The following is a 14,737-nucleotide window of genomic DNA, read 5'->3' on the forward strand; positions in this document are numbered from 1 at the left end:
TTACTGTAGATGAAACCTATGAGTATTCTCTCATAAATATATCCAGACCTCTGGAGATCACCCAGTGCAACCCCTGCCAGGACAGGACACCCAGAGCAGGGCACACAGGAACGTGTCCAGGTGGGTTTGGGATGTCTCCAGGGAGGGAGACTCCACAACACCCCTGGGCAGCCTGTGCCAGGGCTCTGCCACCTGCAATGTAAAGAAGTTCTTGCTCATGTTGAGGTGAAACTGGTTGTGGCTTAGTTCACGGCCATTGCTCCTCATCCTGGCACTGAGCACCACTGAAAAGGGGCTGGCACCATCCTCCTGGCACCTGCCTCTGAGACACTGATCTGCACTGATGGAATCCCCTCTGTCTGCTCTTCTGTGGACTGAACAGGCCCAGCTCCCACAATCTCTCCTCATAAGGGAGATGCTCCAGACCCCTGAGCATCCCTGTGGCGGTTGTTTTCTAGATTCACTATTTGTTTTTCTGTTGTGGCTATGAGAAACACTTTAATTTGTATTGTTATAGCATCTTCTAGGCCTCTCATGGACTGTGGCATTGTGGAGCTACAAACAAGTAACAAAATCTAAGTGCTTCCATACAGGAGCTTTCTTTTCCTAATTTGTCTAAGCAAAGGTCTCCATCCTTTTTGATCCTTTTTCTCCATTGATACCAAGAATGTGAAAAAGGATCAATGTAGTAACTGTAAACATAGAGTTGTAGTTGACTAAATATTCCTCATCCTATTGACATGTTCTCATTTTTCATAGTACTTTGGTAAGTAGTGTCCTATTTTTCTGATAATACATTATTTACTTACCATCCTTGGTAGATCCTGTTCCTCTTGGTAATAGGCACAGTCAAGAGACAGAAATCTAATTGATTCCTAGACAAAGGAATTCAACTATTTTATGGCAAAGTTACCACACTTTTCCTTAAGCCATAGCTTTCACATGTTGTTATCAAGTATTTGTGCTATGTATCACCAAAGCTCCTCTCTCTGTCACCATATGTGCATGGGAATGGATAAGCTGAAGAAATGTAAGTGCTGTTTTACTTGTAAATAGGTATATCCCTGTATTAAAGCTTCAGTTAGCAGTCCCCCAGGCAAGTCACAGGTTGCAGTAGTGTCAATCTAGCACTTTAAACAAGCACTTTCTTCTTTTTTTTTTTACCTAGCTTTTTGACATTTTTCCATTAAGTATACAATAATAGAAAAGATGAGTAGAATTTCTCTACACACCAGGAATAGCAACCTGTCTGCTTAGCACGAAGGGCTCTTTTCTGTGCCGTGACTGAGAGCTTCATACTATGGCAGATTATTTCTTAAGGTTAGATGTTGATAGCCCTTCTCTCTAACTGCCTTGTTCTGTGAGTGAATTCATAAGACAGCCAGGAGGCAATGCAGTGTTCTGTGTGAGCTGGGAGTGCAGCACGAAAGCAAGCTGGAACAGAGCACTTGGTGTTAGGATATGCTTCGTACAGTGTGCATGTCCAGCAAAGACTGTATTGTATGTCCAGCTGGGAGAACCAAGCACTTCCTGAGGCTCTGGAGGCTCCTCAGTTAGACATTTTGTGACCTTGCCCAGTGTCAAAACCTGCTGGAGGGTATCAAGACCCATTAGCCACATGCAGGTGCTGTGTGTGACCAGAATGTTCATCAGTACTAATCACTGCGCACATGCACATATAGAAAGATTTAAATCGAGTGTGCTATTCAGTGCACTGCCCAAATATAAACTCTTTTTAGAAGAAAACTTGTTATTAATAGATCATAGTGGAGCTCTGTTGTCAGCAGAGCTGCCAATACGTCAACAGGCTGTTAGAGCAAGTTTTGGTCTAACAAACTATAATACTATGTAAATATTTGCTTGAAGAAACAAAGTTATAAACAGAAATGCATATATGCACACATGCATATATGGGAACACACGTAACCATGCCAGATGTCTAAAGAGTTGTCCATTACTTAGAACTCTTTTGAAAATTAATACAGCATTCAGTTAACAGATCTTTTAAGGGAGACATTATTGTCAAAGTACTTGGATCTTATTATAGTCAACTGCTGGTTTTTAACCCTTCCTTCTGATATTTGTGTTACTGAAGCACCAAGTCTGTCTTTGGAAGGCCAGAGTTTAAACAGACACCATAAAGGTAGCATAGTGTTACCTAGCAACACCATGTCTAACCCAGTGATGCTTGCTTCTCTCTTTAGACTAAACGCAAAGTCATGTCCCAGCTGCACGTAAAACTTTCAGAGCTTCTGCTAGCTCCCCACTGTTCATGTTTTCATCTTGCTCATATGATGCAAAGCAAACTGCTTCAGTGATTTAATTCTCCTCGGTGCCTCATCCTGTGTGTATATTCACAGTTACTCTTTGGTTTTCATTTAAAACAAATAATTTGTCCTACAGTATGATGCCTCCTCTCAAACATTATTATTCTGGTCATTCAAACAACCTGACAAATGAAAGAGAGGAAAAAATGCCTTGAAAATATATTACCTGTGCTGCAAAATAAGTGCAATTTTTTTATAGCTAAGCTATGTAATGCCAAAGTAACCTTACAGTTAAGTGAAAGGGGGCTGTATTTTTTTTATGTGCAAAAGCCCTGAAATAAAATTTCTAGGACTTGTTTTTAGCTGCTGATAGCTTTCTGCGTAAAATATACTGAATGGTCTGGCAGAGGCCTGGTGTTTTACTCCACAGAGCTTTGGTGGAGATGAAGCTGCTCTGCCAGTGCTAGAAATGATGCAGTATCCGGCACCTGGGTAGGAGCATGCACAGGAACTTTGGTTGCTGTTATGAATAAAGAGCCTTTTCTGTGGGACAGCTGGGGTCTCAGAGGTCTCAGCCCAGCACCTTCATCAGGCCCAACATTCGTTTATTTTTGGTTTTTTTTAAGGAATATGAGAAACTTTCCTAATCATATCAAAAATTAATGTGGCTGTAGACTCCTTAATCACTATAAATGTCTCAGGTAACAATGCAGTGAGGAAAAGTAAAAGCAGATCCTTACATAGTATGATAGAGTCGTGTGAGTACCAGGGATACAAGGCAGCTCACTGCTCCCACACAAACTCTTGAAGCAGTGTGAAAACCAGTACGGGATAGGAGGAGCTTCCCTCCATCACCTGGCTACAGCAAAGGCAGCTGGGAGGAGCAGAAAGACACAAACTCAGAGCTGTGGCTTTCTGAACAGGTTTGAGGAAACACAGAGACAATCTGGTGATCTCTGGAAGGCTGCTCAACCTGTAGCACTGCTAGGAAAGCTGTGCTGGTTTGACAGTTGCTCCTGTTCCCGGTCACCTGCGGAGGCAAAGGGGCACAAAGGCAACTGTCATCTTAGTCTTTCTCCAGTGATGCACATCTGAAGTGGTGCTGCTCTAACAAAACAGATGTATTTGCTTTCAGGATATTTCCTCCTTCACAGCTGCTGCAAAGAGTATCCACACTCTGGTGGGGTGCCCATTAGCTCTTTGGTACTCTTAAAATGCCTGGGGAAGTGGAGTGCTTACTTAATAGTCACCCCTTGGGATTATGGTGGCAAATGCAAAGGACTAACCCAGCCAGTCAGTGAGACCTGAGAGGGCTGCAGCAGGTCCCTGCAGACCTTGATGCCAACAGTGACTCATCACTGCTGGTGCAGGGGAAGATGAGAGAGCATGAAGCTGTCTGAGCTGTTTGGAGATTAATTTTCTGCCCAAAACCATCAGCAGTGAGATTTATTATTCCATGTCCTCTGGTGGTGGTAGAGATGGCAGGATTATCTACTTCCGACCCAAACAAGGGAGTCTTTGAATGACTGGGACCCAACATCTATTGTCAGTAAGGCAACATGAAAAGGTGTGATGAGAGGTCTGCTGCAGGAGTCATAAACCTTCTATCACCTCAGACAAACAGACATGCTTGTGTGGATTGGGTGTTGACGCATTTGATTGTAGATATGAAGGCTGGAAATTGGTTTTCTTACCCTTTTTTTTATAGTGAATAGTCAGTAAGAGACTTAGTTTCAGGAAAAAGCAGTCAAAGTATTCTGTTACCTATGGACATTCTGGTAGAACATATAAGCACCTTAGCTAATGAATATTTTTGATTTTAATTCAGCTCATGCTATACAATGTCATGTGATATCCATAGTCAATTCAGAACAGGCATCTTTTGGGGGATCTCTCTTCAACGTGCCTTTTGGAAAGCATGGAATGTTGTCATGAGTACACTTAGTGTAAAATAAGTAGGTCTTTTTAGATGGCTGCTAAAAATACTTTTATAGCTATTTATTTAAACTGTGTTTAGGGAAGCTCTGGAGAATTCTGCACTGCACAATACAAAAGGCACTCTGAACATTGACAGGCTTGTTGAAGAAGACGTTCTCCCTCACGTACGTGTATCCACACACGTACATTGGGAAAAATAAGAGGCTGTGATCTTCTGTCAGCAGACTGTAATTTCTACCAACGCAAGGTCTTAACCTTTACTGGGTCCCCAGGGTACACGTTAGGTCTGATGGCAGGAGTGCTCCTGCCTTCTGGCTTGAGTCAAACCCCCATTGCTCTGAGGTATTCTATGGCTCTGGGCCAGGCGAGTGCTTGTCCCGCCAACAGAACCAGCTCTTTTGTGTGCACAGTGATGTTGTGACCGGTCTGAGCGGCAGCGTGCGCCGGGACCTTGTCCTCACCTTCTCCATTTCTTCAACCAGATGGGTGCCCCGACCTGTGCAACGGCAATGGGAGGTGCACGCTGGGCCAGAACAGCTGGCAGTGCGTCTGCCAGCCTGGATGGAGGGGGCCCGGCTGCAACGTCGCGATGGAGACGGCCTGCGCGGACAGCAAGGACAACGAGGGAGGTGAGCACAGCCCTGCGGCCCCGGTCCCCACGCAGCGGCGCGTTCCACCGCTGCCCTCGCGAGTCATTTCCTTTCAGAAGGACCTGGGCTGTTGTTGCTGTCAAATGCTGCTCACACCGTCACCGGGGCTGAAGGGCCCTCTGGAGATCACCCAGTGCAACCCCTGCCAGGGCAGGGCACCCAGAGCAGGGCACACAGGAACGTGTCCAGGTGGGTTTGGGGTGTCTCCAGAGAGGGCTCTGCCACCCTCAACGGAATGAAGTTCTTGCTCATGTTCAGGTGAAACTGGTTGTTACATTTCTTTTGAAACAAATGAGACCAAGTGAGCTGTGGCCTTGTGCAGGGACATGGTGACCCGCAGGGACGTGGTGACCTGCAGGGTCATGGTGACCCACAGGGACGTGGTGACCCGCAGGGACATGGTGACCTGCAGGGATGTGATGACCCACAGCACAGGTCAGGAGCTCACAGGCAGGTGCAGTCCCACCCCAACCCACTGAGCCTGGGTGCAGAGCATGGCCCTGGACAGAGCTTTTCCTGTGGCTGTGGGGGCAGGTGAATGGCAAGGCAGCTGCTGGTGTGCACAGGCATCGTGGCTGGCTGGCCCGGACATTTAGCAGTGCTTTTCCTGCTCTGTGCTGGAGGCCAGGGTCACGCTGTCGTGTACACAGCCTGTGTATGTGGCTGTACTTGCTGTCATGTTCATGTGCCAGACTTTGAAGGGCTGAGCGAGGTGAGCTGAGCAGTCACATGAGGTAAGGCTCTGCTTACTGTCAAAAACAGCTGTAGCATATCTCATTTTGCAAAGCTTTCCGTGGTGTATGTTCTGTGGTATTTCCTAAAACTGCAAGGAAATATTTGGCTTATTTGAATGGCTGCTTCAAGAGTAAAATTGTCATTAAGGTTAGTGCTTTAATTCTATGGAAGATTTTAGGGTGTGGAAATTGTTCATAAGTCCCAAACTGAGGAACAGGTATATTTGGGTTTGATCGCATGATAATAACCACATCTGAGTATCACCCGCTAGCTTAACCTGTAACTCCCATTAGTTCCTAGGTTTCACATGTGATCAGTGCTACAGAAATACTTGAAAAGTTCTAGAGCTGATTCAATTTCAGAAAACTGGAACTTGCTTTATCTCTGTGACTGAATTAAGACCAGAATCTAACTTCCAGATTACATTAGTTGCCTTTTAACTCTACAACAAAACCCACTAAACTTGTGTTAATATCCAGTGTAAGAAACTAAAAGCTGAACTGCTCAGGTTTGCAGATTTGACAGGCTTTGAAGATTATGGAGGAAAATTTGAAAATGGATATGTCATCAGATTCTCATCAAAGTAAAGAATGAATATGGGAAACATTATCAGAAGTACTTGTATAAGACATTTGTTTACCTATCCAAGACCATATTCTGCACTTGTGAAACAGGCAAATGGGAAAAAATGACCAGGGGGAGCATTCAGCTCTTCATCCCAATTTCAAATTGCAGAATTCTAAAAGTCTGTCAAAATCAAAGAATACATAGAATAAATATGCCTACAACAGATGTGTAATATTAATCAGCATTAATGTGGAAGGTGCGTGGTTTCTGGTTTGCCCTAATTGCACCTCAAAGAAAACTGTTTGGTCTAGCTGAAGGCTAGAAAGATTGAGGGGAGAACACTTGGGTCGTTGAAGGTTGCTTGCAGGTTGAAGTCATGTTTTTCCAGAGGCTGGAGTGGTTGCTGCTCATTGTTCCATGTCAGAGTGTAGATGGTTTGGTAGTCTATGCCTGTTCCAAGGTCCAAACAACCTCAAAAGTCCATTTGACCCACACGTTTCACATGGGGATTTTATGATAAAGGCAGAAATGAATCCTTTGTTTTCTGACCCTTAGCTCAGGAGTTCAACCCAATGGTCATTACTACTCTCCAACAGCCTCATCCTCATTAAGTTTCTGTAGTCTTTCTGCAGGGGAGATCAGGAGATGTCCAGCACGTGCTCAGCTGCTCTTTTACATACACTTGTAAGCTGTACCTGAAAACATGAACAGACAAATGCTTTATATCAGCCACGCCATGTTGTGTGCACAGCTCAGGTGGCACAGGCTGCATGGCACTGCAGAACTCTGCTGTCTCTCTCATGCCTTGGTGATTTTTGCTGTTTCAGTTTGCTTTATTGTATTTTGAATTTCTGATTTCTTTGAAATGGCATGGGGTTCTTTCCAATATGTGCTGTAAGGACAGAGTCTTTGTCATTCCCATCTGTTTGGCAAATCATCAGTCATAAGAGTGACATCAAAACTCAAAACTGGATATAACATTAATTACTTAATACTTGCTATCTTAGAGTGCAGTTCTGCCTTTGCCTTGCTAGTCTTTACGTGCCTGGTTCACTACATATCTGGCCAGGGACACATCCTGTGACCTATACATTTATCAGTGCTAACACAGGGGAGAGCACAGGAGTGTGCAGGAATGGGGAGGGAGGAAGGAAGGTAGGAAGGAAGGAATATGTACTCTGTGCTTCCAGCTGCACCTTTGTATAATTGTGACTGAGCATATAAAGGAGCAGATAAAATTAAGTTTTCCCGTTAGACAAAGCTGGAAGCTGTACCATGGGAACCAATGTTAAAGATTCAGCTAGTTACCAGAACCCAAAGTTTTATATAAAGTGCAAGATTATTGAAAGTTAAACAAATTTCCTCTCCTCCCAGTCACTCTTTCATTTGCAACTCAACCAAGTTTATTTGCAGCAAAATGTTGAACACGCCTGCTGCTCCATTACCAGCATTGCTCTGCTAACATAAGCAAGTTATGTTAAGTGGAGTAGTAGTGAAGATGCAAGCTGTTCTTTCAAAAGGCAGTAAGGTATCTAAAAATACAGGTTTTGCCTAAATGAGATCCTTATCTGGACAGCTGAACTTCCTTTCTTTCTGTCCCTCTATTCATGTTGTTAAAGTAAGTTGCCTCAGCAAGTCACTTGGATCATTTACTGCCTTCCATTCTTCCCCATGCAGCAACAGATTTAACATATTTTGGAGCATTTTCACTGTTCAGCCATTCTTACTGCAATTGTATCTCACAATCAGATTCAAAGGCCTTGGGCCAAGTCTTCATTTCATGGATGTCAAGAAGAGCATTGCCACTGACTCCAAAGGGATTCCCATTTGTCCTGTTTTGTCTCATTATCTGCCACAATGCGAACTCTATACCATAGTTCAGAAGGAGAAAAATGAAAGATTATACTTAATATTTTTCTTCCATTTTAGATTAATGCCCTTTAGTTGGCTTATTCCTAGAAGAGGCAGATGTGTCCCTGTCTTGCTGAGACATACAAATCTTCATTTTAAATGGGATGTCAATGTGCATTACTCAGATAAATAAAATGGGTTTCCAGAGAAGAGCGTCCAAAGCTGTTCTCTCCTCCTCGGGCTGTTCAAGTAGAACTGTGCATGATCCAAGGTAGCACTGGGAAATTCACTTGTATTTGTCCTTGCCATCCTATGTCAAATCTAGAGATGGGCTTAACTGGGCCTTCATTATGAACCTATTCAGGGTAACTATGGTGTGTAGGGTACTTTGCTGAAAAAGCTTGAAAGTCCCTTATTTATCCATCTGTTGTCTATTTATGTATCTTTAAGGGGGAAGCTGAACTGAAAAGTAAGGGGGTTCTGGCACTGACTCACTTTTAAAATCTTTCGAACTTGGAAAATGTTTCTGTTTTCCAAATCACGTTTGTATTACACAATTTACTCACTGTGGCCACTTCTAAATCTAATCCTTTCCTTAATCAGTCCCTCAGTAATCTAATAGTTATTAAGCATCTTTTGGAGGGATTAGAAATAGCTTTATTTTAAGACCTGTAATTGTGATTACAGTGTATAATCCCCCCAATAGACATGTATAACCCATTTAAATCATTGTGGATTTATTTTAGGAAATTAAGGGATTGGAAATGATATTGTGAGGAATGGGAGAAGGTACATTGCTTTTTAAGTCATTTCTTTTGATATATTCATAAGGAAACCAATATTTATACACATCTTTTTACAATAACTATTTTATAATAAATTGCTTGTTCCTAAATTGAAAAAGGTTTCTGGTATCTCATAACAGCCTGTATAAATTGTGCATTTTTAACTAGATTTCATTTTAGACCTTCCAGTGCCTCCAAGTAAAATGGACAATGGAATGTATAGCAAAAAAATACTTATTTTCTAAAGAACAGTTTCACTAGATGTTGAATGCAGATGATACCAGGAGCTCATGTTTGAGGGGCCTTTGTTCTGAATTTAGTGGGATAATTTGGGACAGCTACTTAAGAACTCTGTCCTCTTCCCAGGCAGCCCTGGCAGGAGCCCATACTGCCCTCTGGGGTTGCTCCTTCTAGGCTTTTCTTTTCCTTCTTTCTCCTTTCTCCCACCTTTTGTATCCATTTAGAATTACTCATGTTTATGATCTTTGTTAGCCAGACAGTAAAAATTAGGTAATCTCAGAGAAAGATGAACAGAAACTAACCCAGGTTTTGCTAAATGGGTTTGTTTCTGATTTGATCAGGATGGAGAGGACAGGTACAGGCAGGGTAAAAAGAAAAAGAAAAATGCTTATATCATGCCACAGATCACATTTCTCCTCAAAATGTAATTATCTGGACTAAAATTGGGTGGTGAAGAGAAAGAAGCTACCCATGGCAGTATAGAATGCTAAACTAAATGGAATGAGGAACTCCTTGTTTGTTATGCAAAGTGGGACATTCTTTTCAAAACACATTTTAATTTATTTCCACTTGGCTTTCCAAAGTGAGCTGTGCCTATCTCCGAAAGGAAATTTTGCCCTGTAGTTTGTTACTATATAGCTGTAACCCCACCAAGAAGTACAGTTGGCAGTAATTCTGTTTGGCACAATACATTAAAGATAATGAATGAGGGAAAGCAGCTCTCTGCTCCAGTATGAATTCCCTTCAATTCAGGAGAAAAACACATTTTTAGAGAAGTTCACCGTCAGGACAGTGCACTCGGCTGATTGAAAGGCTGTTTATTTGAGTTGTCTTGGAAAACTCATCTCTGAAATTAGACAGAAAGAAAATAGAAAGAAAAGAGAAGTGTCTTTCTGCAATAAACATTTAGAAAAAAATTGCTCTTAGAAAATTACAAATCCTGTGACTTGATACTGCATCAGGCTTGTGACATTTAAGATAATACAAGTATTTCACAGCACAAAGGCAAATCATGTAATTTAGCTTGCCTCAACAAGCATTGCCTCAGCAGGGGTCTCTAATTCAGCACAGACAAAAGATTTTATGAAGTTCTCAATATAAATACCCAGAATACTCTTGGCACAGAAAACACCTTCCCAGAGCCTGTACAATAGTCAGTTTTAGAACATTAAATGTAATGAGTACTTGAAATCTATTGTGGATGGGGGCCAGAGTGAGTCGTGTAGGCTTGAGTAGAAAATCTGTATCAAAACTAGACATTATGTAAGTTTGACAAGAGCTAATGAGCGTGCTTGTCTGTGATTTTGCTAAAACTCATGTCAGCCTCTAATCGCCTTTACACACATTAGCCAGCTTATCCTTACACTGTCCCTCCCGGGATATGTTACTACAATAACATACTCTTATAACCCCATGGAGAACTGAAAGCAAGAAATTCAGTGACTGCAAATTCCATGGTTTTAAAAGCCCCCTGTCACTGGGTAAGTGTCTGTGGGTGCACTAGAACTGAACAAAGAGTTTTGTCATGATTGTTCTCGTCGTGGAGCCCTCCAGGTCAGCTCTGCTCTAAGCCATATGTGGAGCATAGAATTGTGGAATGGTTTGGGTTGGAAAGGACCTTAAGATCATCCAGTTCCAACCTCACTGCCATGGGCATGGATGCCTCACCCTGGATCATGTCGCCAAGGCTCTGTCCAACATCAGTTGTCCGCTAGTATTCACAAGCTGTGTACCACCACTCTGAGCGTGTAGCTGGGGCTACACCTGCAGTAGTCATTTCCAGCTGGTGCTCTTAGGGATGAGGGGTTTCCCAACTGCCAGAGCTGAGGGCAGCACAGGGATCCTGAGTGGGCAAGGGAAATGAAGCTGTTGCTTACCAATGTCATGTGCCAGGGTACTTTAAAACCTCACTGGGGAGTTTTGGGGGCATTCAGAGGCACACTCAGGTTACACGTAAGCCAGGTTTATCCTATTTAACCACAGTTCTGGATTTACAATCCAGCCTTTCCTGAAAGGCAGCTTTGGTTTAGGTTTAATGGTTCCAGAAATACTCTGCTGTGCTCACAGCTCATTTTAAGAGCCAGTGGTATAATTTGGATATCCTGACAGTTCACAGAGAGGCTTCCCAGTCTGGCTCATTGAGGAACTATTAGATCAGGTTACAAAAGTGAAAATTCAGGTTAAATATTAGGTAAAACTTCCTGGTAATAAGATATCTTGGGCTGTGGAATAGCCTGTCTGTGGAAACAGTTCTGCGTGCAGCTCTAGAGTTCTATTAAAATCTTTCTGTGTTGGCACAGAGAAAGCCTACTCTTTTGATAATCTGATAGAGCATCTCAAATTCTTTCACCTTGGGTATATTAATACTACACATAATTAAAATTGGATCATGATAAATTAACTAATTTGCCCTGAGAGTGATCAAAGGGCCTTTTGCCCTCAGGGTTTGTAATAGCTGCTCTTCCCCCCCTCCATTTTAATCATCAGTCTGAAATGTTTACTGGAAAAAGAAAAATTTCCAGGAATTACACTCTGCGAGTCCCCTGCTCCTGAAGCTGGTGAAGTGTAAGGATGCCCTCTGCTGAGCAGGGGCTCCGGAGCTTTCTTCTAGGAACAAGGCGGGGCTGGAACTAGGTGTTCTTTAAGGTCCCTTCGAACCCAGACTATCCTGGAATCCAGTCCCCTGAATGTGACAAGAAATCTATCCAGTGGTGAAAGACAACTGATGATGAGAGGTTCTAAATACATTAGCAAAAAATACATCTCTGTTTCTGCTCAGAGTTTTTTAGGCATTGTCATGATGTTCAGGACGAACACAGTTTAAGGCCCTTGTGAAATACGGCATACATGAGTACATTATTCTACTTAAATATAATAGTTGAAAATTTTCTTCTTGCTGTAAAGTAAGTCTGCGAAAATGCTTGTTCAGTTCTCAGAAAAGGAGGAAATATATGCACCCACTAGCAGAAGTGATGTCTTCAAGAGGAATACCATGTCACTTGCTTTGTTCCTGAAAAGATTTGGGAATTCAGGAAACCACAAGCAGCAGCGGAGAGCTGATCCTGTGCTGCGAGTTGAAATCAGATCAAAAGTTCCTGTTTTTTCTTCTCAGTTAAAGCCAAGTCAGGACTTCCTCTGGTTTCAGATTGTTGAAGGAGGTTGAGCATCACCTTAATTCCTCCTACAGTCTATTTCCTTTAGTATAGAGAGGTTTAGAAAGCTACTAACTGGCCACTTAAAACTCGGATGAGTATGCTGTGTAAAGGAGCAATATCTCAGTGAGGCTAATGGTGAGGGTTTTGTCATTGAATTAGCCAGATAAATAATTCAGTGTACCTGAGGAGATCTGGAAGATGACAAGCTCTGAAGTATGTATTAAAAAACAAAGTACTGAATTCTAATTAAAATCCATGCAGTTTTCTCTTACAGAAGGTAGGGATTTTTTTTTCTAGCCCTGGTTTTAATCAACTGATTCTAATGCAACTAAATGATTCTGTAAGAATTTGCTTCATATGTAATGGTGCTATACAGCTGCAGAAATGAGCTGTTAGGAATCTCGTGAAATGTAAAGCCCTGCACCTGGGGAGGAACAATGCCTGGCACAAGTGTATGCTGAGAAATGCTTCTTTATCCTTAGGAATACTGAGCACTGGAGCTGGGTGCCCAGAGAGGTGTGGAGTCTCCATCCTTGAGATATTCAAAAACTGTCCAAGCATAGTTTTCAACAGTCAGCTTTTGATAGCCTGGCTTGAGCAGGATGGTTGGACCACAAAAGCTCCAGAGGTTCCTGCCAACCTCAGCCATTCTGAGATAATGCCTCTGGATAGCAAATTAGGCAAAGATGACCTAGAAACAAATACATTCTGACAGCAATCAATACTCTTTCATACATAGAGTCAGAGCTTTTGGAGCAACGAAGTAAGTAATAGCAGCAGTGCAACTCTGAATGCAAATAGAGTAGCAGTGTGTAAGCCTGTGACACTCAACAGCAGTGCCCAGGTTGTGGCTGCCTGTGCTGAACAGATCCATACATCGGGTCTGTTGTTGCAACAAGCTGGATCAGCTGGTTGGCATAAGGTAAAAATATCCTAACGCTGAATCCTGCCATCTGGGAATAAATTAGTACAGGAGAAAATAGCCATATAAGTAATAATGTTTCCAACAAGTGAATGGTGCATATTTATGTTAAGGTATATTCCTGTCTTTTCAAAATATTCTTGTGAGCATCTGAAAGTGTGCAAGTCTGAATGCACATACTGCATAAAACCCTTCCTACATGAAAGGAATCATACACAGGTTTCTCCCTGGTATTGAATGGAGATGTTTCTAGCCTCCCAGGTCCTGAACTAGCAATTCAGAGCAGTTTGATTGCCTGCTTGATTGTTTGTGAGATAACGGTGAGATTGGCAGTGACAGGGTAATTTACTGAAGATTGCAATGTCAGACTATATCCAAAGGGGCTTGCGAGCATCAAGATGTGATTCGCATGACTGACAGGACGCTGAGAGATTGATATGCCAATTGAAAGTTCATGGTGCCATCAGAAGTGCTCAGTTGCAGCATCCCATAATCTGCTGCCTGATGAGGTCATTACAGACATAACATATGCTCACCTCTAATAACAGGTATAGCAAAAATATGGTGCAGCTTGAACAGGTAAATGTAAATTTATCAAAGGCAGTAATTTATATGCTGTGTTTTGCTTCTGTTATTTCTGATGTGTTGGTAGGATTCTGTTGACTGGTGGTCATATGAATGAAAGAACTGAGCAGACTGAACAGTGGTCAGCTTAAAGTTCATGGCTGTGGAGGTGTCACAAACTGAGAGAGAAAGCAGGATGCGGAGCAAAAGTTCTCAGAGCTTAATAGGAAAACTGCCTTGAGTTATAATCTGAAGCTAATGGTGCCCTTAGAATGATTATATAAAGCGGGTGGGAAGAGGACTGTAGCAAGAACGAAAATTCCTACCACCACACTGGAAAGGATTTCAAGATGAATGCAGCTTTTAATGTGAGCCGGCGACTGACCTTACAGCAAGGTATAGCTCTTGCAACAAGGTAGTTTGTCTAACTTAAATTTCCTTAGAGGGCTGAATGAAACATTGTCAGGAAACCTTGGCAATTTTGGTTTTAAATCAGAAACAGTCATTTCAGGCACACATGGGCCATTGGAAATACCAGGCTGATTGTAAAATAAGAAACCTTTTTATAGGTTTGGGTTTTTCTTTTGCTGTTGTTTTTCCAGTTACCACTGTGTAGGGTAGTGCTGGTCTGTTGTGCATTTGAAAAGCTTTAGAATACATGAATCATGATCGTACTCTGGAGTAATTTTGTCAGCTAACCTGCTGGAATGTTCTCTCTTGTGCATGGTCTTCAGTAGGTGCCCAGGCCGTATTTGTACTCAAAAATCAGATTAATATGTCCTGGGGAGTCTGAAAGTTTACAGACCTAAGTAGATTGCAGATTGGATGCCTGATTCTTGCCAGAGTAGATGAATAAATGTTTCTGAATTGTTAGAGGGTAATATTTTAAAGTAAATGGCTATTAATCTCTAAATTACAGTAGAGCTCCATTGAGAGAACATATTTCAGTTAAATGATAATGCCAGTGGAAAGTATGATGCTAGAAGTGGTTACGGTATGCGCTAAAAATAGTCAGTTGTGATTTATCTCAGTGTACAGATCAATCTCCCTGATGAGGATTCCA

At 42.3% G+C, this 14,737-nt stretch overlaps 1 protein-coding gene across 6 annotated transcripts in view; it reads left to right on the plus strand.

Annotated features, from left to right (window-relative positions):
- The window catches only part of TENM2 (teneurin transmembrane protein 2), a 681,089-nt gene that overhangs the window by 621,988 nt on the left and 44,364 nt on the right, over window positions 1-14,737 (plus strand). For all 6 annotated transcript variants that reach the window (XM_061456391.1, XM_061456390.1, XM_061456392.1 and 3 more), the window contains one exon: window positions 4,688-4,834. In XM_061456391.1, the coding sequence (XP_061312375.1) occupies window positions 4,688-4,834 (147 nt within the window). The remainder of the gene's footprint in view (window positions 1-4,687; window positions 4,835-14,737) is intronic.

Source organism: Pezoporus flaviventris, unplaced genomic scaffold, assembly GCF_033815535.1.
Source record: "Pezoporus flaviventris isolate CSIRO_AGI_PZ_B2104156 unplaced genomic scaffold, CSIRO_AGI_Pfla_v1 ptg000023l, whole genome shotgun sequence".
Classification (NCBI taxonomy): Eukaryota; Metazoa; Chordata; class Aves; order Psittaciformes; family Psittacidae; genus Pezoporus; species Pezoporus flaviventris.